This window comes from Perognathus longimembris, chromosome 1 (genome assembly GCF_023159225.1).
Source record: "Perognathus longimembris pacificus isolate PPM17 chromosome 1, ASM2315922v1, whole genome shotgun sequence".
NCBI lineage: Eukaryota > Metazoa > Chordata > Mammalia > Rodentia > Heteromyidae > Perognathus > Perognathus longimembris.
The window spans coordinates 78915634-78940390 of NC_063161.1; the positions used below are offsets into that span (position 1 = coordinate 78915634).

A 24757-nucleotide genomic window follows, 5' to 3' on the forward strand; every position below is an offset into this window, starting at 1 on the left:
GGCTGGGGCTCTGCAGTGCTGTACCTCGGCAGGAACAGGGGTCCCCTCCCCGGCTGCAGGGCCCTGAGATGAAAAGAGAGGCTGCTGGGCGGCCATGCCTGGGGGTGCAGGGCCGTGTGGACAGCCCTTAACCACCTAGCCAACTGCTCAGAGTGCCATCTGTCCCAGCCAATCCGGTGGCCTAGTGCAGACACGGGGCGGGGCTCCGGGTGGCCCTGCCCACCCATGGGGAGCACTGAAGGGACAGGTGGAGTGGGGCTCCCTGTGTCCATGTGGAGGATGGGCGCGGCTGTGCACACCTGTAATCCCAGCTGGTCAGGAGGCGGAGGCGGAGGGGGACGACTGTGTGAAGCCCCCCCCCCCCCAGCTGAGTGCAGCTCGGTGGCAGAGCCTTTGCCTGGGTGCCCAGCCCCAGTGGTGCCCAAACCAAAAACCCCGAGCAAGGGAAGGCCAGGAGGGCGACGCGCCGGGGACGGGGAGATGCAGGTGTCAGGTGGCCTGAAGCAGGTCCCCCCATGTTTTGGTGACAGAGGATGGATGGTGGCCCGCTCCTCCTGCACTTGTGGCATCACGGCCTTGCACGTGGACCCTCGCCTCCAAGCAGGCCATGGACATGCAGGAAGTGAGCCATGCAGGTGTAAACAGGGCAGGATAGGGATGTCCTGGGGTGTCCGGCCCCCCACAAAGGAGGCGTCCCTGTCTCCTGGGGTGTGGAGGCACAGGGCTTGGGGCTGTTGTCCACCACACTGGGTTTGGACTAGGGTCAGTTTCTGGGGGGGCCAGCATGGCTGGGGGTGGGGGAAAAGCCCATGATTCAAGGTCAGGCAGGTGCTGGGAGTCCGGATTTGGAGCTTCCACCACATTGCTGCTCTGCTCCCCCTGCAAGGAACTGCTGGGAATGGGACCCTGCACCCAGGGCCTGGCTGCCCCCTCCAGCACCTTTCTGGGGGGCGGAGGAAGCCGCTGGTGGGGCCAGGCAGTTCTTTTGGACACCTGGACCTCCCCAGGGGCCTAGGGATCCAGAAGCTGGTCACCTCTCTCGTCTTGGGTGCCACACTCATCCCCAAGGGGTACCCAGCCGCCGCCGCCCCCCCCCCCCCCCCCCGCTACATCTTGATGACTTGTAGCATGTGGGGACATGGGGGGCCCTGCCCATCCCCCCATATGGCTCACCTCTGCCCATTTCGCAGGTAGGCAGGAGGTGCCTGGGGCCCCTCCCCCACACTTGGAGATACAGGGGTGCTGTGGGTGCATCCTTGAACGTGTCCCCGTGACCTTGCTGTTGGGGTGATCCTGTGACCTCGGCCTAGGCTCCACCCCCAGACCCTGGCCCGCCCCCAGGCAGAGCTCAATAGCTGCCTTTCATGGGGGTCCAGACAATGGTCCCTGTTGTCCCGGGACAGCAGGGCGCCAGGGTCCCTCTGGAGTGGGCCCATCCCTGCCTTGCCTCCCCAGGGCAGGGCCCTTCTCTGTGCCTGGCTGTGCCAGGCAGGGACGACCAGGAGCTGCTGCCTCTCCTGACCTTTGTCCTGGGTGCCGCGGGGCAGCTAGGGAGGGAGGGCTGGGCTCCCTGAGTGGCAGAGCCCCGTCCCTTCCCTTTCCTACCTGTGGGGCGGGGTCAACGTGGGGTAGCACAGGGGCGGGCTGGAGAGGATCAAATGACAGCTGTGTGTGGAGGGTGGGTGGGGCTTTGGGCTGGGCCGTGCTCAGGGGTGTGGCCTAGGAAGGGTGAGGTTTGTGGGGAGGTGGAGAGGACCTTGGGGGGAGGCGTGGGGGGGTTGTGGGTGGGTCTTGTGGAGGGTGGGTGGGGTTTGGGGCTGGGCGGTGCTCAGGGGGTGTGGCCTAGGAAGGGTGAAGTTTGTGGGGAGATGGAGGGAACCTTGTGGGGGCGTGGGTGGGGCTTAGGGGTGTGGGTGGGGCTGCTTGGGAAGGGGGTGGGACTGGCAGGCTGCCTCCCAAGGCTGTGGCTTTCCCAGAACAGGACCCCAGCGCCACGTTGGGGCTGTGTGAGGAGAGGTGGGAGTTGTTCCCACAGTGGCCCGGCAGTGGGCAGGAAAGGGGACTAGTGGGATGAGGTCCCCTCTGAGGAGGGTCTCTCTGTCTGGTTTGCCTCTCTCCCCACTGGCTTCTCTATCGCTGTGAGACCCCAGCAGGCGGGTGGCGGGAACTCTGGGACCCTGCTCTCACAGGAGCTGATTCTGAGCCAGGAGGCCACCCAGCAGGGACCGGGAGACGGAACCCCCGGTGGGCTAGGCAGTGGGCAGAGGCAGACAGAGCCCCGGGCAGGCTCAGTGTGGCCCGTCCTCCTGGGTGGTTGCCCCTTGTGATCTTTTAGGGTGGGCAGGAGTGGCTGGCACCAAGGCTGGGGGCCAGGCCTGGGTGGCTGGCTGAGGGCACCCCTCCATGGGTCCACACCCCAGTGAGAGGCGCTGGGCATGTGAGGCCCTCCTCTCACGCTGGAGGGCTCAGAACCCCCAGCTCACCCACCCTTGGCCCGCCTCCTGTCACCCTCAGAGGAGGCTGCAGAGTTACCTGCCCTGATTTAAACAAAAAAAGTTCAATTTACATACATGCTGCAGAATTTACATAAAGTTTGCATGTCCTATTTTGAGTACAGAGCTATGACAAATGTAGAAACATGACATCACTTGAAGATGCTGCTGTGTGTGTGTGTGGGGGGGGGTCTGGCTTCTCTCTGTCAGCATGCGGGGAGGGGCGACCTGCAGCCTTGTGCCAGGTCCCAAGCCATCCCTGGAGGGTGGCGTGCATCCCTGGCATGGTGTTCCCCAGCTGAGGCAGTGGGGTCCCTTATAGAGCCGCCCTTCTCTCTGGTCACAGTGAGTGTGGGTTTAACTTGGTAAGAATCCAGGCTGGGAATGGGGCTTCGGGTTACGAGTGCTTGCCTAGCACACACAAAGCCCTAGGTTTGATTCCTCAGTACCATATAAATAGAAAAAGTAGCTAGAAGTGGTGCTGTGGCTCAAATGGTAGAACACTAGCCTTGAGCATAGAGAGGCTCAGGGACAGAGCCCAGGCCCTGAGTTCAAGCCCCAGGACTGGGAAAGAAAAAAAGAACCCAGCAGTTAGACCGACACTGGTGGCTCAGGCCTGTCATCCTAGCTATTGGCTGAGATCTGAGGATCAATGTCCATGAGCATCTTATCTTCAGTTAACTAGCAAAAGTGGAGCTGTAAACCCTAGCCATGCATAAATCCAAGACCAACCAAGGCCCAAGGGATAGAGTGCTAGCCTTGAGCAAAAAGAAGCCAGGGACAGTGCTCAGGCCCTGAGTCCAAGCTCCAGAACTGGCCAAAAAAAAAAAAAAAAAAAAAAAAAAAAAAAAAAGAACGCTTTACAGATTTGATGGGGAAAGCAAACAACAAAACAAAAACAAATGAAAGAGTCTGGGTTTGGCTCAAGTGATGGAGTGCCTGCCCTGAGTTCAAACTCAGGTATCACCAAAAACAAACTAAAATATCCACCCACTTGTGTTGCAGGGTGACCACTGTGTCCTTGCCTCTCTGTCTAGCTTTGCTGCTGGTTCTAGGCTGGCCTGGGTTCCAGAGGACACAGAGGCACTCCCAAGCATAGTCTACATTTTCCCAAGGATTGTTTTCAACCTGGGGGGGAGGGGTGGTGGAAGTTCCACCCCAGATCTTCAGCATGCCAGAAGTGTCTAATCAGTGTAGAGTCCAGCATGTGGGAAAAGGCCCTGTAGCCTGAGGCTGCATGGGCTTTGCTGCCGGCTGAGCCTCAGGCTGTGGTGACAGGTGGCCTCCTCCTTCCTGTGTCACCGTAGAAGAAATGGAAGCTCGGAGCAGCTAGGAATCCCAAAATAACATTCGGGTTGCTATCATGTGCCTGAAATGAGGCTTGGTGGCGGCTTGCTGCCTGAGAATTCAGACAGGACACTGACACCTTGCCTGAGGCCTGTGGCCTGCTTCCTGTTCCCCTCTGCTTGAATCTCGCAGGGAGCACCCAGGGCTGAGTCTGACACCCACCACCCACTGGGAGCTGCAGGGAGCAAGGCAGCCACGCCCAAGCAGCCTGGCTCCCGAGCCTCTGCTGCTCCCTGCTGGTCACTGCCGGTGCTGCAGGGTGGGAGGTGCTCTTCTGCCTCTGGGCACCTGCTGGTCCAGTCCCGCCCCTCCCAGCTCACCTGTGAGCCTGAACTGTGGGCCTGAGCACTGTCCCTGAGCTCTTCAGCTCAAGGCCAGCACTCTACCACTTTGAACCACAGCACCACTTTCAGTTTTCTGGTGGTTAATTGGAGATAAGAGTCTCATGGCCTTTCCTGCTGGGCTGGCTTCGAACCTGGATCCTCAGATCGCAGCTTCCTGAGTAGCTAGGATGAGAGGTATGAGCCACTGCCACCCAGCCATGTTTTTTTGTTTGTTTTGGTCCGTGAAGCACTCACAGGGCATTGTGGTTGGAGGGTCATTGCCAGGCTGTCTCGGGGGAGGGGGGTGGCTCCATCCTGGCCTGCTGCCCTGCCCCGGCACTTCTAGGTATCCACACTCATCTGTCCAAGTACCCAGCCTGGAAAGCCTTGGCCATGGTCCTGAGAGCAGGAACCAAGGAGACTTGCCAGCCTTGCCGGGCTAGGTGCTTCATCCCAAGTGACTTTGCTTGCACCAAGGGCAGGGGGCTTGTGTAGCCCCCTCTCTGCCTTGTTGGGAACATGGGGCCTCACTCACGCTACAGGCCTTATGAAGGAGGGCACAGGGCGGCCTGGCAGGCCTAAGGCAGGCTGATGGATGGGCCCCAGCGGTGCCAGGCAGCTGATTTTTTTTTTAAATGGCTGCATGTGTCAGAGAGAGGAGGAAACAGCCCCTTGTCAAGTGGCCACCTGGGCTGCTGTTGCTCTGAGGGGCATTTGGTGGTCAGGGCTGGGCAGCAGTGTGTGATGTCTGAGCTGGCTGGACCATAGGTCCCTCTTGACACCCCACTGGCCAGCCTCATGGACAGTGGACCCTGGTTCCCAAAGGAAGAAATGCAGCAGCCATGTCCATGGACCCCGGAGTGGGGTCACAGGTGTGTCCACCAAAGGGGAGGCACTGCTGTGGAGCGGCCAAACTAGCCATGGCCGCTGGAGAAGCAGCCTGGGTGTGAGTAGCCACGGGTGGGTCGCCAGGTACAGCATGCTGCTGTGCGAGCACCCGGCATGGGGCGGCAGCCCGCCCCATGCGGACCACTCTGTGGTTCTGTGAAGTCCAGAGACAGGTACCGTAGCGCACGTCTGCAATCCCAACTACTCAAGATGCTGAAAGCCAAGAGTCAGAAGCCAGCCTGGGTGGACGTCACCTCCTGTTAACCAGCAAAGTGTCCTAAGTGGAGCTGTGGCTCGAGCGATAGAGTGCTCGCGTGAGTGAAGAAGCTCACGCACAGGGCCCTGGCCTTGAGTCCAAGCCCCAGGACTGGAACGTGTAAGACAAGGCCTGAGGAAGTGTGAGATGGACAGGGTGGGGGGCATGGGGCTCCCTAGGCCCGGGCCTGTGTGCGCCCCGGTGTGGCCATGCTGATCGGGCAGAACTGGGCCTGGGCCGGGCTCTGTGACCCCTCTGGTCAGTGTGTCCTAGGCCAGGCAGGGAAGAACAGCCCTGTCCAGGGTGTGGAAGGTCTCTGGGGATGGATACCTCCACCTTGGGCCCTCACAGGAGGGGCTCCGGCTGACCTGTGCCCTCTCCCCCCCCAGGGTACCGCGAGGGCTTTCTCTGGAAGCGCGGCCGGGACAACGGGCAGTTCCTAAGCCGGAAGTTTGTGCTGACGGAGCGAGAGGGGGCCCTCAAGTACTTCAACAAGAACGACGTAAGCAGGGCGGGCAGCCCCACGCAGGGTGCTGGCTTCCCACACGGGGTTGGCAGAGCTGGGTGTCACCTGCTGCCAGTCCCAATTCCTGGGGGCCGTAGCCAATGACGACGACACGCACCCCCAGGGTGCACATGGACACACGCGCTGAGCCCTGCCCTGCCCGCCTGGAGTCAGGCCCGCTGCGATGCGGGATTGGGGCTGGGCAGAGTTCGGGCCTGGTGGCGGCCATGAGGCCCAGGGTGGACAGAGGGCTGCTGTCTGGAGTCTGAGCAGCCTCTGCCTCAGCCCAGAACCTGACCGCTGGGCACGGGCAGCCCATGTCCGGGGGAGCTCAGCTCCGCACCACTGTGCCTGGGCGCACTGTCTCCTCTGTGAGGGGACACCGGTGTGGAGTTCCAGAAGCTTCCTTGGGGCCACACAGCCTGTGCACAGCATTGTTCTCCTGGGACTCTTGGCCCCCTGGGGCTGTGAGCCCGGGGACACCCTAGGAAATGCCTGGCACCTACCTGCCCTTCAGCCTGGTCACCTGCTCCTTTATCTTATCTCGAAGTCGGGGCCTGGGTGCTGTTCCTGAGCTTTTGTGCTCAAGGCTGGTGCTCTACCCCTCGAGCCACAGCTCCCCAGCTGGTGTTCTGGTGTCTCATTGGAGATAAGAGTCTCAAGGGAGCTGGGAATATGGCTCAGTGGTAGAGTGCTTGCCTAGCATACATGAAGCCCTGGGTTCGATTCCTCAGCACCACATATACAGAAAATGGCCAGAAGTGGCGCTGTGGCTCAAGTGGCAGAGTGCTAGCCTTGAGCAAAAGGAAGCCAGGGACAGTGCCTAGGCCCTGAGTTCAAGCCCCAGGACTGGCAAAAAAAGAGTCTCGAGGACTTTCCTGACTGGGCTGGCTTCGAACCTCAAACCTCAGATTTCAGCTGGGAAGTGGAAGCTCAGAGAGGCCACACAGCCCAGCAGGTGTGTGTGCTGCCAGCCTCCAGAGCTCACAGGCGTGGACAGGGGCTCCCCAGCCCCCGCATGCCATTCACGTTGGGCCTCGCTTCGCAGGCCAAGGAGCCGAAGGCCATCATGAAGATTGAACACTTGAATGCGACCTTCCAGCCGGCCAAGATCGGCCACCCCCACGGCCTGCAGGTCACCTACCTGAAGGACAACAGCACGCGGAACATCTTCATTTACCATGAGGACGGAAAGGTGGGTGCTGTGGGGGCGGGGGGCTGCACTCAGCCCACCAGGCTGGTCCCATTTGGAGGAGCAGGGGCGGCGGTGGCCCAGCTGGCACGAGCAGGTCTCTGGGCTCCAGAGACCCTGCCGGCTGCCCAGCCTGCCCTCTTCTGCCTCTCACATCACCTTTTATTTGGTTGGTCATGGGGCTTGAACTTGAGACTAGCGCTCTACCACTTGGAGCCCAGCGCCATTTGTGGTTTTCTGCTGGCTCATTGCAGATAAGAGTCTCACCGACTTTCCTGCCCAGGCTGGCTTTGATAGAATTTTTCTTTTTGCCAGTCCTGGGGCTTGAACTCAGAGCCTGGGCACTGTCCCCGACAGGCTTCTTTTGCTTCTGAGGCCTCTGTGCCCAGGACAGCGTCTGTGTCTTTGGAGTGGGTGAGGGTGGCACTGGATGTGGCCTTGCACACGCAGTGGCCTTCACCCTCCTGGGGAGGGCAGGCCTGCGGCCGGGGCAGTGCGGTATGCTGTGCAGTCCCCCCCTCCCCGCCGTGGGGCCTCCAGCCCACTGTGAGTCCACTCATCAGCCAGTTTCCTGCCCCGGCTCCCTGGTCTTTCCTGAAAATCCCTCAGAGGCCCAGCCCGGTAGCTTGCGACTGTCCTCCTCCTAGCCACTCGGGAGGTAGAGAGTAGAGGGTCATTGCTGGAGGCCAGCGAGGCAGAAAGGACTTGGTGAGACTCCATCTCACCCAGTGACCGGTTGTGGTGGTGCACACCTGTAGTCCCCGTTGTGGAGAAAGCACAGAGGCTGTGTGTGGTGGCGTGTACCTGTCATCCCCGGCGTCTTTGGAAGACTACAGTTCAGGCCTGCCTTGAAAATAGCTGCGGTGCCTAGCAAGCCTAAGGCCCTGAGTTCAAACCCCAGTACCGATCCTCCCCCCGTTCCCCCAAACCTGTGGTCACACTAATGGGTCCTGACCAACCCACATCCTTGGGGTGTGTGTGTGTGTGTGTGTGACTGTAGCCAGGGACAGGAGGCTGTCCTGTCACTGCCCCCCACAGCTCTGCTCTGTGTGGGGGCCTCGTTAACATGGAGCACAGACAGGGAGGGGAGGCCCCTCAGGAGGGCTGGGCCCTCAGCTTCGATAAGTCAGGGAGCCTTGGGGGGTGTACCAAGGTCCTGGGGCAAGTGGAATGTGTTTGGAAAGCAGAACAAGACCAGGATGGGGAAGGGGTGGCATCCCCCCAAGACACAGGGCGGTGTGGAGGGTGCCAGGCCCCGGTGTGAGCGTGGGGTGGTCGTGCTGCTGACTGGGGGGGAGAGGAAGGAGGAGGAGGCAGGTGCTCAGTGGGACGGGTTGGGGTCCTCAGGGCAGTGGCTGGCGAGCAGGCTCCGGAGGAGGCCAGGCTGGGCCGGGCCTAGCTGGGTGGCCGGAGGCAGCCTGTGCGCAAACGCTGCTGAGGGCGGCGTCAGGGAACGCCAGCCAGCACGTGCACAGGGCCGGGCCTGCAGTGGGTCTGCGGCTCAGAGCAGACGCGGTGGAGGGTCAGCATGCAGCTCCTGCGGGCAGCTTGCAGGGCCAGGAAGCAGGCGGAGGGGCCGAGCTCAAGGGGGGAGGCAGGCAGGGTGGAGCCCAGAGCCCCTCAGACATGGAAGGGCTTTGCAGGACAGTGGGAAACGCATGGGCTCCAGGCAGTGACCTGGTCAGGAATGCGGGCTGAAGAGGGGACGGCAAGGGCCTGAGGGAGGAGATGGAGGGCTGGCAAAGGCAGGGCTCCCCGCCCCCCCCCCCCCCGCCCAGATCTGAATGTCAAGCCCTAACAAATATGGGCACAGAGATTCCCTAGAAAACGAGGCTGAGCTGGGCGCCAGTGCCACGCCTGTCACCCTAGCTACTCAGGGAGGCTGAGATCTGAGGACCAGGGTTCAAGGTTTCAGCAGAAAAGTGTGATCCTTTTATTGCCAGTTAACCACCCAAAGGTCAGAAGTGGAGTTGTGACTCAAGTGGTGGAGCACCAAGCTTGAGTGAAGGAGCTCAGGGTCGGCGCCTAGGCCCTGAGTTCCAGCCCCAGGCCCTGGGTGTCTCCCCACCCTGTCATCCACCCTGCCCTGGCTATCCACCACCTCTGGCCTCTGCTGGTCCCCTGGGGGGCCATGGCAGTGAGGGGAGACGGGACGAGGACCCCCCAGGCTGCCCCTCCCAGGCCCTGCTCATTCAGCCTTGGTTTCCAGGAGATCGTGGATTGGTTCAACGCGCTGCGGGCTGCCCGCTTCCACTACTTACAGGTGGCCTTCCCAGGGGCCAGCGATGCCGATGTGAGTGGGACAAGGGTGGGCCACAGGTGGGAGCTACAGGAGGGGGCTGCTGTGTGGGTAGGGACTGACTGGAATCATGCAGGGACCCAGAAGGGATGGCAGCAGGCTGGCCTGAGCCCGAGGCCTCACAAGACCACAACATTCCCCACCACATCTGGGGGTTTGGGGCCCAACCTGAGGGGAGACCCAGGCCAGAGGGGGCCAGGCCTGAGGGCGGAGGGGCTTGAGGGCAGGGCCAGGCCTTGGGAGTGTGGCCTGGGACTTTGGGGGCAGGGCCTGGGATTTCAGGGTGGGGCCAGGCCTGACTCTGCTGTTCTGCCCAGCTGGTGCCCAAGCTGTCCCGGAACTACCTGAAGGAAGGCTACATGGAGAAAACAGGGCCCAAGGTGGGTCTGCAGGCACCGGGATGGGTTTCCTGGCCAGCCCTGAGCTCAGCTGCCCTTCTGGCCACCTGTTTCTGGGTTGTCAGTCATGGCCCAAGAAAAGCTGGACTCAGGCTGGGATCAATCCACCCTCTTCCCAGATGTGGCCAGAGTGCCACTGGGCCTCACATCGTCTGGGTGGCCTGGGCCTGGCACCCCTTGTCTGTGCCTCCTTAGCTCACCTGGGAGCCTCATCCCTGCAGTCCTTGCAGCCTGGGGCTAGGACGGGGCCAGGCCCACTCCAAGTCCCCACCCTCACTTGGGGCCACCGGGGAAGTGGGGCTCAGGCTCAGCCTCTGCCAAGGCCCGTCTTGCAGCTGGTGGTGGGCAGGACAGGGCCAAGTGAGGCAGAGGAAGACATAAGTGATGGCGGGGCCACCTGGCCAGAGGCCTGACTGGGCCACTGCCCCCCACCCCCCACCCACAGCAAACAGAAGGCTTCCGGAAGCGCTGGTTCACCATGGATGACCGAAGGCTCATGTACTTCAAGGACCCCCTGGTAAGAGGGCCGGGCCGGCAAACTCCCCCCCCCCCCCCGCCCCCCCCCCCCCGCCAGGCTCAGCCACCTCTAAAGATTGATTTGGTCTTCTTGTGGGGGTGGGGTGGGCCAGATGGCAGGGGAGGGAAGGGTGCCCCTGCCTGGCTGCAGCCCGCTTGTCCTGCAGGACGCCTTTGCCCGTGGCGAGGTCTTCATCGGCAGCAAGGAGAGTGGCTACACAGTGCTGGAGGGGCTCCCGCCGTCCACGCAGGGCCACCACTGGCCGCACGGCATCACCATTGTCACACCCGACCGCAAGTTCCTGTTCACCTGCGAGACCGAGTCAGACCAGAGGGAGTGGGTGGAGGCCTTCCAGAAGGTGGTGGACCGGCCCATGCTGCCCCAGGAGTATGCAGGTGAGCTTGGGAGGGGCCAGGCCCTGTGCTGGCCACACCCTGGGGGGACTGGCCTCCTATTGTGGGGGAGGCTGCGTCTCGCAGCCAGCTGGACCCGGCTGGACGCTCCTTCCTGTTTCTAGTGGAAGCCCACTTCAAGCATAAACCCTAGCATGAGACAGCGGAGGCCCGAGGACACTGGACTCAGGTGATGTGGCTGTGGAGGCTCCTGACTGCAGGGGAGAACAGCCTCCCACCTCCCCGCCTCCCGCTCTGGCCTCGCTCCTCCAGGCAGCCCAGGCAGCCCCGGTCAGGTGGAGCCGGGCTTCAGCCACTGGGACGTGATGCTTTGGAACCTTTCCCGGGCAGACCCAGCTCTTGGCCTGGCCTGGCCCGTCCCCCCTCATGCTGCTGCTGACTGTGCCCGGCTGCCCCGCACCCCTCCCCGCCCACTCCCCCAGCTCAGGGGCAGCCCCACTAACTATCCAGCCCAGCCTGAAGGGACTGCTGGGCCTCAGGACAGGACCACGTGCTGGGCTGCGGACAGCGGTGGCTATGGGCCGAGGTCTTGCTTCGGGGTCTGCCGCATGTCTCCCCCACTCCCCACAAGTATTTATTGAGCACCTACTGTATGTCGGTCATGGGTCAGGGGCTGGAAAATAGCCTCGCTCATCCTCTGCCTAACCAGCCAGGACTGCTGGCGTAGGTTCCAGAACAACGGGTCCAAAACTCCTGGATCCTCTTGGCCCCAGTGCCCCCGAGACACCTGAGGGAAGGCCTGGACAGGTGTCGCCAGCTGTCCCAAGGTGCTGCCAGGCGCTGTGCACAGGGACCCGGCTGCCCCGTTCTGGGAGGGTGGTGTGGCCACTCCCTCTGCTGTGGGCATCTGTGTGCCCAGCTTGGTGCTCAGCCCTTCCTGGTGACCTCTGCCCTGGCCCTGCAGTTTTTGAACTCTTTGGGGTCCATGGCTGGAGCCCTCAAGAGGTCACCACAGGCAGGGGTGACCTGCAGCCTACCCCACCTGTACCCCCACCCCAGCCCCTGCTTGCTGCTGGCAGGCCAGTAGTGAGAGCCACCTGTATTTATTTCTTACCTGACCTCCTTCCTGGGCCGGGCTTCCTTTCATGGGACCCTGCAGGGCAGGTCCTGGCTGGCTGGACAGGGTGGGGGTGCACCTGTGGGTAGCCCAGGGGGACCTGGGGAGCGGGGAGGAGGCCGAGGCCGGGAGTTCTGCTGCCCTGTGTCACGTCCTGGAATAAAGTGTGGCTCTGGAGCAGCCCGTCTGTGTGGTGGTGGCTAGGGTGGCAGCAGGAGGGGAAGTGGGCACTGGGCTGTCCCATGGCCTCCTTCTGGGCAGAGGACACAGGAGCAGACAAGGTGCTTCTCACGAGTACTGGGCCGTCTTTACCCTGCGTACCCCAACTGGATCCCACAGGCCCCAGCACCCTTTAGTACCTGTCACCATGGAGCAAGAACCACAGATGGGGGTGGGCGCCTCCCAGGGCCCCTGTATCTAATGGGTCCCACGCCTTCCACTTAAGCATGCCAGGCTAGGGCTCTACCACTGGGCCATGCCAGCCCTCCTCTGTCTCAGCTGAGGAAACAGGATCCTCAGGGAAGCAGTGCCCCCCCCCCATTCTACCCAAGTGGCTGCCCTGCATGTCCATGAGGATGGATGGGCTCTCCGGGCCTGCCTCAGTCCTCCGGGATGAGAACCTAAGCCTTCCTGGGCACATCTGGAGAACTCCTCTGGACACGTGACCACAGTACCCGTGTTCCAAGTACGTGGTGTGATGTACATGTGTTTACACACACATACCCAGATAGGCTTCCGCCCTGACTGCCTTAACACTTTAAAGGACTCCACAGAGCCAGATGCTGGTGGCTCACACCTGTAATACTACTCAGGAGGCTGAGATCTGAGGATCACGGTTTAAAACCAGCCTGTGGCAGGAAAGTCCATGAGACTCATCTCCAATTCACCACCAGAAACCAGAAGTGGTACTGTGGCTCCAAGTGGTACAGTGCTAGCCCTGAGCAAAAAAGCTCAGGAACAGTGCTCAGGCCCTGGGTTAAAACACCATGAGTGACCAAAAAAGGAAAAAAAAAATCCACAGAACAATCCCACAATTGGAGAAGATTCACATAAGACAGAAAACCAAGGTGCCAGGAACTGTCCTTGGTGGTAACAGGGCAGGCCTGGGCAGGGTGACAGTGCTGGCAGCCCCCTGGTGGCCACTTCTGGCAGCGTATGCACAGGCTGGGGATGTGTGGCAGGTGCCTTGGCAGGGAGGGAGGGGCTAGGCGTCACAGGCCCAGGCTGTGCTCCCACGTGGCTCAACCACCTGCCTCTTCTGTGTTCGTCTATTGTGAATCCTGAGAAAAACCACACACAAACAAAACTTGTGCCCACATGTCCAACACATCATGTGGACCCAAGTGTGACGTCCGAACAGGTGTTCTGGCAGCCCGGACCCCATGTGGGCCTCTCCCTGTGGCTGCCACCCAGCAAGCTGAGCGCTGGGAAACCAAGAGGATCCTGATACCCCAGACCTGGCCACTGGGTCCACCCAGGAACCCATGCAGCACCGGCCCCCTCTGGAGACACAGGAGCCCCCAGGGCTCCACAGGCCAAAGCAGGGCAGAGCGGCAGAGTGGCCCCCGGCCCCCAGCCTCAGACTCATTGAGAAAGGAGCCGCGCAGAGCCCGGTACAAAGGATTTATTCAGTCACCAACTGACAGGCTTCGTGTGTTGCGTTTACAGTAAAGCACGCACGCCCGCTGGACTCACCCACAACTCTCATTTTAATTGTGAAAAAATAAAGTGTTTCCCTTTATAGTTCTAGTACCATGGGATATTATCAGTGACAGAGGACAGATCTGCTCATACCTGGTTATTTGGTAAAATCCTAAAATATTAGACCCAAGAAATCCATCACCCAATAAAAATAAATACTGCATCATGAAGGACGGCATCTCCAGTACCTTGAGAAGTGGGCTGCGGGGACAGGGCTGGGCGGGCACTGCCAGAGCTGCCTGCAGGCCCTGTGGTTCATCGCCTCACGGGACCTGCGTGCAGAGCCACACAGCCCGAGTGCTCAGCAGAGATGGGAAGCAACCATGATTGCGAACAGCCCATGGGTGAACAAGGTACACAAAAACCCACCGTGTGTGGGGCCAGGGGCCCCGGCTTGCCCATGCTGGTGGCCATGGCTCCTCTGGTGCACAAAGCTGCACTGGACACCAGCGAGTGGACGTCGGGCAAATGGGGTCCACCTTGTCCAGTCCCTGGCACCAGGCTGCCGTGTCACCCTGCAGCCCTCCCCAAGGAACCAGAGACAGGACGGCAGCGGGGTGTCGCAGCAAGCTCTGCGCTTTATTGTGGGTGATCTGAAAGGTCGCGGGCGGCCCGCAGGAGCCCGGCCCTTGCTCTCGGTCCTGGCCACGCGGCGGCAGGCAGGCCATGCAGCCCTCAGCCACCATACATAAATAGGGACAGGCTCCACACGGTGGTGCCCGCGCATCGCGGGCAGACAAAGGGCCTGCATCTAGGCCTTGCACGGAAACTGTCCCGGCGGTGCCGGCCGTGGGCGTCTCCACGCAGGCCGGGCAGCTCAGTCTAGCTCGATGGGGCTGCTGTCATCCTGGCTCTCCTCCCCCTCCTCCTGCTCTGAGGAGCCCATGAGGCTGCTGAGCAGGTTGCCTGCAAGGACAGAGGCCGCGTAGGATGGCAGTCAGCACAGGGCGGTTGGCCGGGGCCCCACTCCCCATACAGGGCCACGCCATGTCCTGGTTCTCCACCAGACAAGGTTGTGGCACTGCTAGGAAGAGCGGCCACAGAAGGCCCCATGGCATGGGGCGCATGTTACATGGCTGCTCACGTGGCCTTCAGAGGGCATCTGGCATGTGCACCATGCCTCCTAACGTGACTGAGCTCAGAACCACCCCCGATGTGCTATCACGTGCATACATGTGTGTATCACCTGGCTTGTCCAGGACTGCTACAACATGTAGCAACTCCAAGCCTAAAAGTCAAGTGCAGAGGGGCACAGCTGATGGGAGCCCACAAGGGCGCCACATACACAGGGCCCAGCACATGGCACCACTGGGAGCCACTCCCTCTCAGAAGCAACCAGGCATGTGTGTCAGGACCCAGCCCCACTGGAACCCGGCAGCAGGGTGCTCTATTCAAAACACAAAATCAGGGCATGGGAGAGAGGGAAGGAGGGAGGAAGAACCAACATTTAAATACAGTCAGGCTGAAGAGTGGCTCAAATGGAAAAAGACCTAGGAAACACGAAGCCCCAAGTTCCAACTTCAGCACTGCCTCCTCCCAAATAACTGCAAGCTTCACAGCCACTTCCACACGGAGGGCTGAGCAGGCCCTGCCTGAGTAGGGGATGGGAGGACGAAGACAAGAGGCAGGGGGAGGATGCAGGGCGCGCACAAGCTCACCGAGCAAGCCTCCGTAGGAGGACGTCTGCTTGGGCGGCACCCCGAAGAAGAGCTGTCCTATCCTGTCGAGGTACTGCAGGAGACAGAGCCTGGGTCAGAGGCTATGCCCGCACCTCCCCCCCAGCCCCCCCACCCCGGGCATGGGCCTGGCCACGCCTCACCTCGTTGTACATCGGGTCCCTGCGAAGGGAGGGCTGGTACTGCTCACACAGCACTGTGAACACAGTCAGCTTGCCACTGCAACAACAGGTGGGCACAGTCTCAGTAGACACAGCCCACCAGCCCACCTCCGGACACATAGCGGACAGACACAAGACTCACCCATCCACGGCCAGCAGCAGAAACCAGATGAAGTTGAGCAGGGGCTGGACAAAGGGTGGCCCGTCCTCGATGGACGGGTGCTTCTGTGTGTACGTGGTGAACACCACCAATGCGCTGCTTTTGTTTTTCAAACAGAGAAACCTGTGGGTGAGAAGCCCCCGTGGGCAGAGGTGCGAGGGAGACAGGCTTCTGGGGGACCCTATAGCCAGGGCAGCCCTGTGCCTCCGAAGGCCTGAGGTCACAGGGGACCACAGGCGACACTGCAGCCCTAGGCGACTCACACACGGGTGGAGAGAACCCCAGGAAGGGGACATGCGTGCTGGCCGCATGCCCGGGGCTGTGGCCTCCATTTTCGCCACCCACGTCTGAACCTGTGCCTGAAGTCCCCGTGCCTTGCTGGACATTGCACTGGACACTGGCAGCCCTGGCTTCTGCTGAGGTCGCTGCCCAGCCCAGAGAGCAGAATGCTAGGCCTTGAGGGCTAAACAACTTCTCATCTTTAAAATCAGAAGTTACAGCTGGGCGCCGAGTTGGACGCCATGGGCTCACACCTGTAATCCTTGCTACGTAGGAGGCTGAGATCCAAGCCAGCCTAGGCAGCAAAATCTGTGAGATTTTTAATCCTCATAAACTACCAAAAAACCAGAAGTGAAGGTGTGGCTCAAGTAGTAGAGCATCAGCCTTGAGTGAACAAGCTAAGGGACAGTGCCCAGACCCTGAGCCCATGCTCTATACCAGCATACAAAATAAAAAAACCTAGAGATCAGCAACAACTCCCCACTGTTAAGTTCACAGTGGCGGTGAGTGGGATGCATTGGGGGGTCCTGGCAAATACCCTAGAAGGTGGCGAGGCAAGGCGTGGGCACCAGGAGCCCATGGCCTCCCGAGTACCTACTGCAGCACCGCCTGAGCCACGAACATGTCCACCTCACTGCGGAAGCCGCGGGCCGTGGAATACTCCACCAGCATGTTGGCGCAGCCCTCACCGTCCGTGGAGTGCAGGAAGTGGAATCGAGACTCGCAGTAGTTCTGCTCTGCAGAGGCAAAGGGGGGACTGCAGACAGCCTCAAGGGGCACCCCACTTCCAGCCCTTTCCCTGCCCCAGGTGGGTCCTAGGGTTGAGCTACCACCTGCTCCCACCAGCCTGCCACGAAATCCTCATACTCAATGGCCAAACACCAGATAGTTGTGCAGAGAAACTCCCCCAGCCACAAAGGCGTCTTGCCTGTGTGGTGTGCGCCAGGTACTCACATGCATGCAAACATGTGCATGCACACCACACACAAAGTGTGTATGTGCTTGTTGTGTAGAAACCCACACCCCATCTTAACACAAACCCTCAGCCACGGGCCTTCCCGGACAGTGCTCTGCACCTCAGGTTAGCAGCAGAAAGCAGCTCAAGCCTTTCTCCGGGGCACTGGGCCATGACCCTGTCATCTCCTGGTCCAGGCCTTCTCCTGCAGTCCTGCCATCCCAGGCCCCCCAGAGATCTTCTCACTCAACGCTTCCCGGCAGGGATCACAGGTAAGATGCGAGATGGGGTGTGTCTGTGAGGGGCCTGCACAGCCTCGGGTCTCAGGGAAGCCAGGGAGGAGGCTGGGTGTCCAGAGGGGACAAGCAGCTCTGTCCACTGCCAGACTCCTGGTGAGGACCGTGAGCACCTACACAGCAGCCACAACTTTGGGCTCAGCCTCCTCCATGCCCAGGTTCTGTAGGTCTGGCAGGACAGGGGGAGCAGGCCTCCGGGGGAGACATGCTCTGTGGAACAGACCCTGCTCAGGGACAATGGGGCTGCAGAGGGGCAGGGTCCACCATGTCCCCCTCATGGACTGGCCTTTGGATCATGGAGACTGCTGTTCCCACCCACAAGAAGGCTTGGGGTGAAGTCAGAGTGAGCCAGGCACCCAGGACCCAGGGGACCAGCACCAGGACCTGCCCCTATCGGAGCACAGAGCCCGCAGCCCGGATTGCCATGGCACAGGCCCAGGCCCATTCCTGCCCACACCTTCTGATTCCTGGGGCTCATGGGGTGCCCCATGCACCTCAAACCCTGCACACCTCCTAGGATTGCCTCCCCTCAGGGAACCCCTACAGGTACAGCTGCCCACACCCACAGCAACAGCCACACTGGGAGGGAAATCAGCATCCTATCCCCGCCAGGCCCAACCCCAAGCCAGCAGACTGCTCCAGTCAGGACGGCTTCAGAGGTGTATTCGGATTCAGTGGGAGCATGGGGTATAGCCATCACCACTCAATGAGGAGAGGTAAACGGGAGGGGTGCTGCGAGAGTAGGCACCTGAGCTGGGGCAACCATGCAAAGGCTGCGGGGCAGTTAAACAGCTCAGCAGAGGTTGGACAGACAGCAAGAGCTAGGGGACTGTGTCACTTGGAGCCCCATGCCCCGGGCCCCAGGCCTACCTTTCCACAGGGTCAGGGCCAGCAGCTGATGGAGCCGGGGGTGGCCCAATTTCCCAGAACCCCCACTGGACCACTTCAGGGCTCTGGACACGAAGGCTGCTCTCTCTGGAGAATTGGGGTCCATCAGACTGAACACCCTCGCCAGACTTTCTGGAAACACCACAGACACAGCTCATCCAGGGAAGGCTCCCCATGGCACCCACACCATGAACATGAGCGACTCAACCACCAAGCGACCACTAAAGTAAACTATGAAGCTGCTTGGATGCGTCTGCAATGTTCAGAATCCCCCTCTTCCTGGTCTCTCTACTGCCAATCCAGTGTGTGCCCAGGAAACACTGGCACTTTTCTACTCTGGCAGCTGGGCCTGGAAAGGAGTCTGGATGGGCACCAGGTGCCAGACAGCCACCAGATGTCCCCTCCAGTGCCAGTCCCACTGCACCCAGTGTAGCCACCCCTCTCCCAGTTCCAGAGCCCTGGCAGAGGCCCCACGTGCGGCACACACAGCAAGGACTCCTCACCCAGCAACTCGTCAGCGACATCCACTTCTGCCTTCTCCAGGGACTCCAACACCAGCATGGACAGGTCTGCTGCGCTGTTTTGCTATAAAATGTGCAAATGAACTTGGTTAGAAAGGAACTTGGTTAGAAAGGGAAGTGGCAGCAGCTGGGTGGAGGGAACGCTGGCAGTGGCTGGGTGGTCCGCACCCAGGAGCGCCATGAGGGAGTCATCTCTGCATGGTACAGAGCACTGCAGTGCCACTGGTCGCGCCACACTGGGAGCAAATAAAACCAACACCACACACAGCACCCAATCTCCCCACCAGCGCCGCAGGCCTGGTCACCAAGAGCCCATGGTGAGACCTCAAGAACCAAGCATCCTCAGCAGATATACAGGGACCCTATGTCCCCCGCACTTCCACCCACCTCTATGCGGCCGTTCCCATTTCCTTTCCTGCCTGGAGCAGTACGGAGGCCAGGCAGGAGCAGAGCCTTACCTGGCCATGGCTGAAGAACAGCAGTGCTCCCGAGTACATGAGCTCCCGGGCCTCGGCGTGCTTGCTTTGGGACATGTACCTGCAAGAAGGGGCACATGAGGCTGGGCCAGCATGCCACGCCCTGGCCTTCAGAGGGTGGGCTCAGCACAGAGGTGGGCTTTGTGCTAACTACTCAAGAATGGAGGCTAAAGCCAGGTGCTGGTGGCTCGTGCCTGTAATCCTAGCTACTCAGTAGGCTGAGATCTGAGGATTGTGGTTCAAAGCCATCCTGGGCATGGAAGTCCATGAGACTCTTATCTCCAAACAACCAACAGAATATTGGAAGTGGTGCTATGGCAAGAAGAGCTATGGCTATGGAAGAAGAGCTAAGGGACAGCGCCTAGGCCCAGAGTTCAAACCCCTTGACTGAAAAAGAAAAAAGAATGGAGGCCAAGCTATTCCTAAGGAACAGGAGTCACTGGACCATCCACCTGAGAAGCGCCAGTCTCCATGCAGTGGATGAGAGATGTGGGCTCCAGGTGGGGACAGGGGACAAGGATGGCAATGAATGTGGCAGCGCAACGTGAGGCCACCCCTACAAGGCATCCTCCAGGGCTGCACCCTCATGTTTCACCTCACATGCACAGAAGACACAGTTGTCAGTGAGCCCTGCCTCCCAGTCTGGCCTCCTCAGACAGGCCGTGGAGAAAGAAAACTACATGGAAAACCATCTGTGCGGGTGACTTGGTGAGACTGAAGCAGGCCACGCTGGCTTGGGCCTCCAGTGTCATAGCAAGCAGAGCCCCGAGACACCCACAGCATGCTGGCTGTGTGCTTGCTGCACAGTTGAGCAGGAGCAAAAGCCTATCTCTGAGGAAGATGCAAACAGCTGAGCTCAGCACTACTTTGCTGTTTTTTGTTTTTATTTTTGCCTGGTCTTGGGACTTGGAACTCAGGGCCTGGGCACAGTCAGTTTTTTAATTCAAGGCTAACACTCTACCACTTGAGCTCCACTTCCAGCTTTTTTTTTTCGCCAGTGCTGGGGCTTGAACTCAGGGTCTAGGCACTGTCCCTGAGCTTCTTTTGCTCAAGGCTAGTACTCTACCACTTTAGCCATAGTGCCACTTCCATTTTTTTTTCTGCTTATGTGGTACATGAAACCCAGGGTTTCATGCATGCTAGGCAGGCACTCTACCACTAAGCCACATTCCCAGCCATCTACTTCCAGCTTTTGGTGGTTAAGATACATAAAAGATAGTCTTACAGATTTTTCTGACCAGGATGGCTATGAACCACAATCCTCAGATCTCACCCACTTACGTAGCTAGGATTACAAGTGTGAGCCACTGATGCCTGGCTCTGTACTGCTCTTTTTCTCTCTCTGGTGATTAACTGGAGATAAGAGTCTCACAACAGAAGTGGCACTGTGGCTCAAGTGGAAGAGTACTAGTTTTGAGCATTAAGAAGCTCAGGGACAGCGCTCAGGCCCTGAGTTCAAGCTCCACAACCAACAACAACAAAAAAAGTTGTATTTTGGGGCTGGAAATGTGGCTTAGTGGTAGAGTGCTTGCCTAGCATGTATGAAGCCCTAGGTTTGGTTCCTCAGTACCATATAAACAGAGAAAGCTTGAAGTGGCGCTGTGGCTCAAGTGGCAGAGTGTTAGCCTTGAGTAAAAGATGCTCAGGGACAGTGCTCAGGCCTTGAGTTCAAGTGCCAAGATTGGCAAAAAAAAAAAAAAAAAAGAAAGTCTTACGACTTCCCTGCCCAGGCTGGCTTTGAACTGCAATCATATGATCTCAGCCTCCTGAGTAGCTAGGATTACAGGTGCGAACCACCAGCACCTGTACTACTGTTGTGGGTGGCCAGCACCAGGGGCCCCACAGGCAGAGGGAGCCAGCAGCTGTCCTGCATGCAGGCCTGGCACTGTTGGGTATTCTGGAATGACACACAGAGAGGAAGAGAACAGCTCCTGCCTGCAGAGAAGCAACACTTGGGGATGGGCAGTGGCCTGGGGACCCACTTCTTGGCTGGGCAGCTTGGCTCAGTTCACAGCTCAGCTCAAAGTGCTGAGAACTTGGGGAGCCGGGGGTGGGGGGATTGCTGTGAGTGACTAAGTCCACGGCACAATGAAGAGAAGTGGTCATGTGCGCCAGGGACAACAGGACCTCTTCACTCGGTGTGTGGGGAGGGCCCTCAGCATTGCTCACACGCAGCGCACAATCTCAACTGCTGGCCTTCACCACTCAAAGCTGGCCTACCAGGCAACAAAACTCAGTCCATGGGTGACACCAGGATCCACTAGTGCCTGAGGGCACAAACCGTCCAGACACGAAGGCCACCACCGTCCAGGCACGGGACCACAGCATGTACAGGACATAGGCTGGATGCTTTCCGTCTAAATGTTTCCTTATATATAAATAAGGATATACAGGCCTTATTTAAGTAAAATAAGGTCATATACCAGAGGCAGCCATCCACACAAGGGTCAGGAAGAGCCATGTGGATGTGCACTTTGTGCAAGGCAGGTGCTCTGGACAACACCGAGGATTTAACACTACCCTGCAAATGCTATAGCCACTATGGTGACCAGGGCCGCCATGGAATGTTTGATTTCTCAAGGAACCAACGGTCGTCCCCTGGCTTGCAAACCTGACTCTTTGAGCAGAGAAACGTCTGGCCATGGCTGGGACAGAGGCCAGAGAGTTCCAAGGTGACCAGGTGCACCAGGATCACAGCTAACCTCTGTGGGACACAACCCTGGGAGGACCCATTCTAAAACATCACAGTGGGACTACCACACAGCACTGAAAAACGACCCACACAGGCATCATCTCAGAGTAATTATACTGAACAACTTAGTCAACGGAGAGAAAAGTATGTGCTGTGGCCACACCCTTCCACAATCCAGGAGCAGAGGAGCCACTTTCCTCTGGGGATTTGTGTCCACCAACAGAACATCTACACCAGCACTTAAATGTAAATGTGTAAATCATCACGTTTTGATAGATGCTGAAAAGTGAGTTCTTCTGGAACTGCCTGGAAGGACAGACGGCTCCACTTAACCACTGGGGCCTTAGGGTGACAGAGGGAGACGACTCCACAGCTGACTTGGTCTGCCTTATTCCTGAGGCGCTAGAAAGTGCCCTGGGACTCCTGGTGATAACTGCAGCCTGCTTGCCCAGAACATGGCAAGGGTGCAGATCTCTCGGCTGCCACCCTGAGTGTGCTCAGCTCACACTGAACAACACTGCAGACCAACAGACTTAGTGAAATGCAAAGTTGACGAACAAGCACCCAGTCACAGGAGGGCTGGAGCAAAATGAGGACTCACATTTGTCCAGTGATTTTACTGGGCACATATTTACTGACTCCAGTGCCGTAGGAGGGGGCAGCTGACACTGTCCAGTGACAGGGGCATTGCTATAGGTTACAATGACCCTGATGCCTTCAGTTTATTTCTTCCAGGCAGATTTGTGGGGCTATCACAACCCAGGCCACCTTAAGTTCCTGGTCCAGTGACAGCTGCACTTACATTAAAGACCAACCATGGTGACTAGGTACATGCAATCCTAGCTATGTGGAGGTGGGGAAGACTGGGGTTTGAGGCTACCTCGGATAAAGTGTTAGTGAAACCTCCATCTCAACAAACTGGGCATGGCGGCACACTCCTGAAATCCCAACTCCAAAGGAGGACTGCAGCTCAGCACCAGCCCCCTGCCCCCTCTCCCCCAAATATCACTAAAACAAAAAGGGATGGCTGTGTGGTTAAGATGTGGAGCAACAGCCTAGCAAATGAAAAGCTCTGAATTCAAATCCAAGTACTGCCTTCCGCCCCCCACCAGCATTGGGGACTGGCTTCTGCTGGAGAGGACACCGAACATTTGTAACTAAAAGGTTAACCCATTGCTTCCTACACCAGTCAACCAGGTTTCCAAACAAGAAAGTCATTCAGAGGATAACCACAAAACCAGACATGGCCCAGCTGATCTGTATTTATAGCATAGGGATTCGAATCCAGAAACCCAGGAACCACATTGCCCTACAAGTTACTTGAGATCAGAAAAAAACCTAATTTTGCCTAAGCCTACATCAGCACCTCTAAGCTCAGGGCTCCTGATTCTGGCCAGATCAGGTCTGCAGAGACAAACAGGTGGTCTTTGAAGACAAGGATGCCAGGCCTCACCCGCTGGCACCTGCCAAGCCCTTGAGAACAACAGGTCAGAGTTTTGACAGCAGCAGCTGTCCCAAACAGCAATGTCGTGATGGGGACCTGGTGACTGAGAAGGGCACCAGGTAAGTTTCCACTGTGCTTGGAACACCGGGTGATGGTGCTGAGCAATGCCACCAGCCCATGCAGTGTTCCTCTAAAGACCCTGCCTTGCGCACATAGTCTATTAGGATGGATGGGGCTTCTGTGGCGCCCAGGCCAGCTCCATGGCCCAGGCAGAGGTACGAGGCCTTGCACTTAGGAATTAAGGTTAACATGGAACCTCCAGATTCATTCCAGGCCCAGGGCGGCCCTGGCCCCCAGCAAGCCGGCGGTGGGCGCTGCAGACAGGTCGCCTGCCTCTATCTTCGCTGCCCTCAGCGGCCGTCACTGGCCACAGAATCAGCGTGACCCAGGGAAACAATTCGAAGACCAGGTCCCGAAGTAAAGGGAGGCCAGAGGAGAATGCCATGAAAGGAGTGTCGGAGGAGGAGGGTGAGGAAAAAAGGAGGCCGGGGAAAGGGAGGCTGGAGAAGGACGCGGGCGGGAAGAGGCTGGGGGTGGGGGGCGGGGAAAGGTGGCCAGGAGGAGGCGAGCCCAGCAGAGGTCTGGAAAGGGGAGGCTGGGGAAGGAGTCCAGGCAGGAAGAGGCGGGTTGGCGAGGAGGCCGAGGAAGGAGGCCTGGGGACGGGAGGCCGGAGAAAAGGGAGGCCCAGGAAAGCCCTAGAGGAGAGGCAGGGAAGGGGAGGCCGAGGCTGAGGTGGCTGAGGAGAAGAGAGCCGGTCTGGGAAAGGGAGGGAAAGGAGGCCCGGGCCGAGCAGGCCGAGCAGGCCGAGCAGTCCCGAGCCCGCCGCCCGCCGCCCCCGCTCGGGCCTCGCCGACAGACAGCGGCGCGGGCCAATGGGGGCGCGGGGCGCCGCGGCGCGAACCAATGGGCAGGGCGCCCCGCGCCCACCTGAAGAAGAGGGTCCGGTACATCTGGTGCGCCTCGTAGTAGTCGCCCTTCTCCACGCTGGCGCGCAGCTTGCCCTCCACGCGCTGGACGCCGCCGCGGTTGCGGGCGCCGTTGCGGGCGCCCTCCTGCTCCGCCATCGCCGCCGACGCCGCCATTGGCCGGCGCTCCGCGCAGAGACTGACGCTGTCGCAGGCGCGGTCAGCAGCGCCTCCCGGCTTCCGTCCCCGCGACCGCCCGACGCCCTCTACGGTGGCCTGGAGAGCCCGCGCGCAGGAGAGGGGCGGGCACGCCGCGGGAGGCACGTGACCAGGGGCGGAGCCTCCGCGGAGCCCGCGGGCGGCCGCGTGCGCGGGGCGGGGCCACTAGCCCTGGGCCGGGCTGCGGGCGGCGCGGTGAGCGCGGATGGAACCTGTGCCGTGGGAGCCCGCGGGAGGTCACGTGAGCGAGGGCGGGACGACGTCAGCGGGAGAGAGCACGCCCGGGGGCGGGGCCCTGCTCACCCCACAATGAGGGCGCACGTGACTGCGGAGCTCGCCGGGAGACGCGCGGCGCCCCGCCCGCCCAAGCACGTGGACGACGCGGCGTAGGCTCGCCGCCGCGCCCCTCCCCCATGGGAATCTCCCTCTTCCCCGGAAGCCCCCCTCGTGCTCCCGGAAGGGGCGGGGCACCAGCGTGGGCGATCAGCCACGAGTGGCCGCAAGAATCTAGGGGCTCGATGGCAGCAACAGCAATGACCGTCTGGACCACGGGTAAAGCAGGTGACAGAAGGGGCAGGGACCCCTGGTTGTGGGCGAGAGCAGGGGACACGGGACGGAGTCACGGGTGGAGCTGTGA

The 24757-nt window shown here is 59.9% G+C and overlaps 2 protein-coding genes across 2 annotated transcripts in view; one reads left to right on the forward strand and one right to left on the reverse strand.

Moving 5' to 3' along the window:
- The window catches only part of Adap1 (ArfGAP with dual PH domains 1), a 33006-nt gene extending 21035 nt beyond the window's left edge, over positions 1-11971 (forward strand). The window contains exons 5-11 of the mRNA XM_048330607.1: positions 5696-5808; positions 6860-7006; positions 9213-9296; positions 9620-9682; positions 10146-10217; positions 10384-10612; positions 10735-11971. Coding sequence (XP_048186564.1) covers positions 5696-5808; positions 6860-7006; positions 9213-9296; positions 9620-9682; positions 10146-10217; positions 10384-10612; positions 10735-10763 — 737 coding nt within the window. The 3' untranslated portion in view covers positions 10764-11971. The remainder of the gene's footprint in view (positions 1-5695; positions 5809-6859; positions 7007-9212; positions 9297-9619; positions 9683-10145; positions 10218-10383; positions 10613-10734) is intronic.
- Positions 11972-13296: 1325 nt separating this feature from the next.
- On the reverse strand, positions 13297-24164 carry Get4 (guided entry of tail-anchored proteins factor 4). Its single transcript, XM_048330639.1, has 9 exons — positions 23924-24164; positions 18783-18861; positions 18307-18388; positions 17786-17935; positions 16263-16401; positions 15368-15508; positions 15208-15283; positions 15047-15119; positions 13297-14294 (listed from the first exon to the last, which is right to left on the reverse strand). The coding sequence occupies exons 1-9, from the start codon at positions 24076-24078 to the stop codon at positions 14206-14208; spliced, it is 984 nt and encodes a 327-aa protein (XP_048186596.1). The 5' UTR covers positions 24079-24164; the 3' UTR covers positions 13297-14205.
- Positions 24165-24757: the final 593 nt, after the last annotated feature.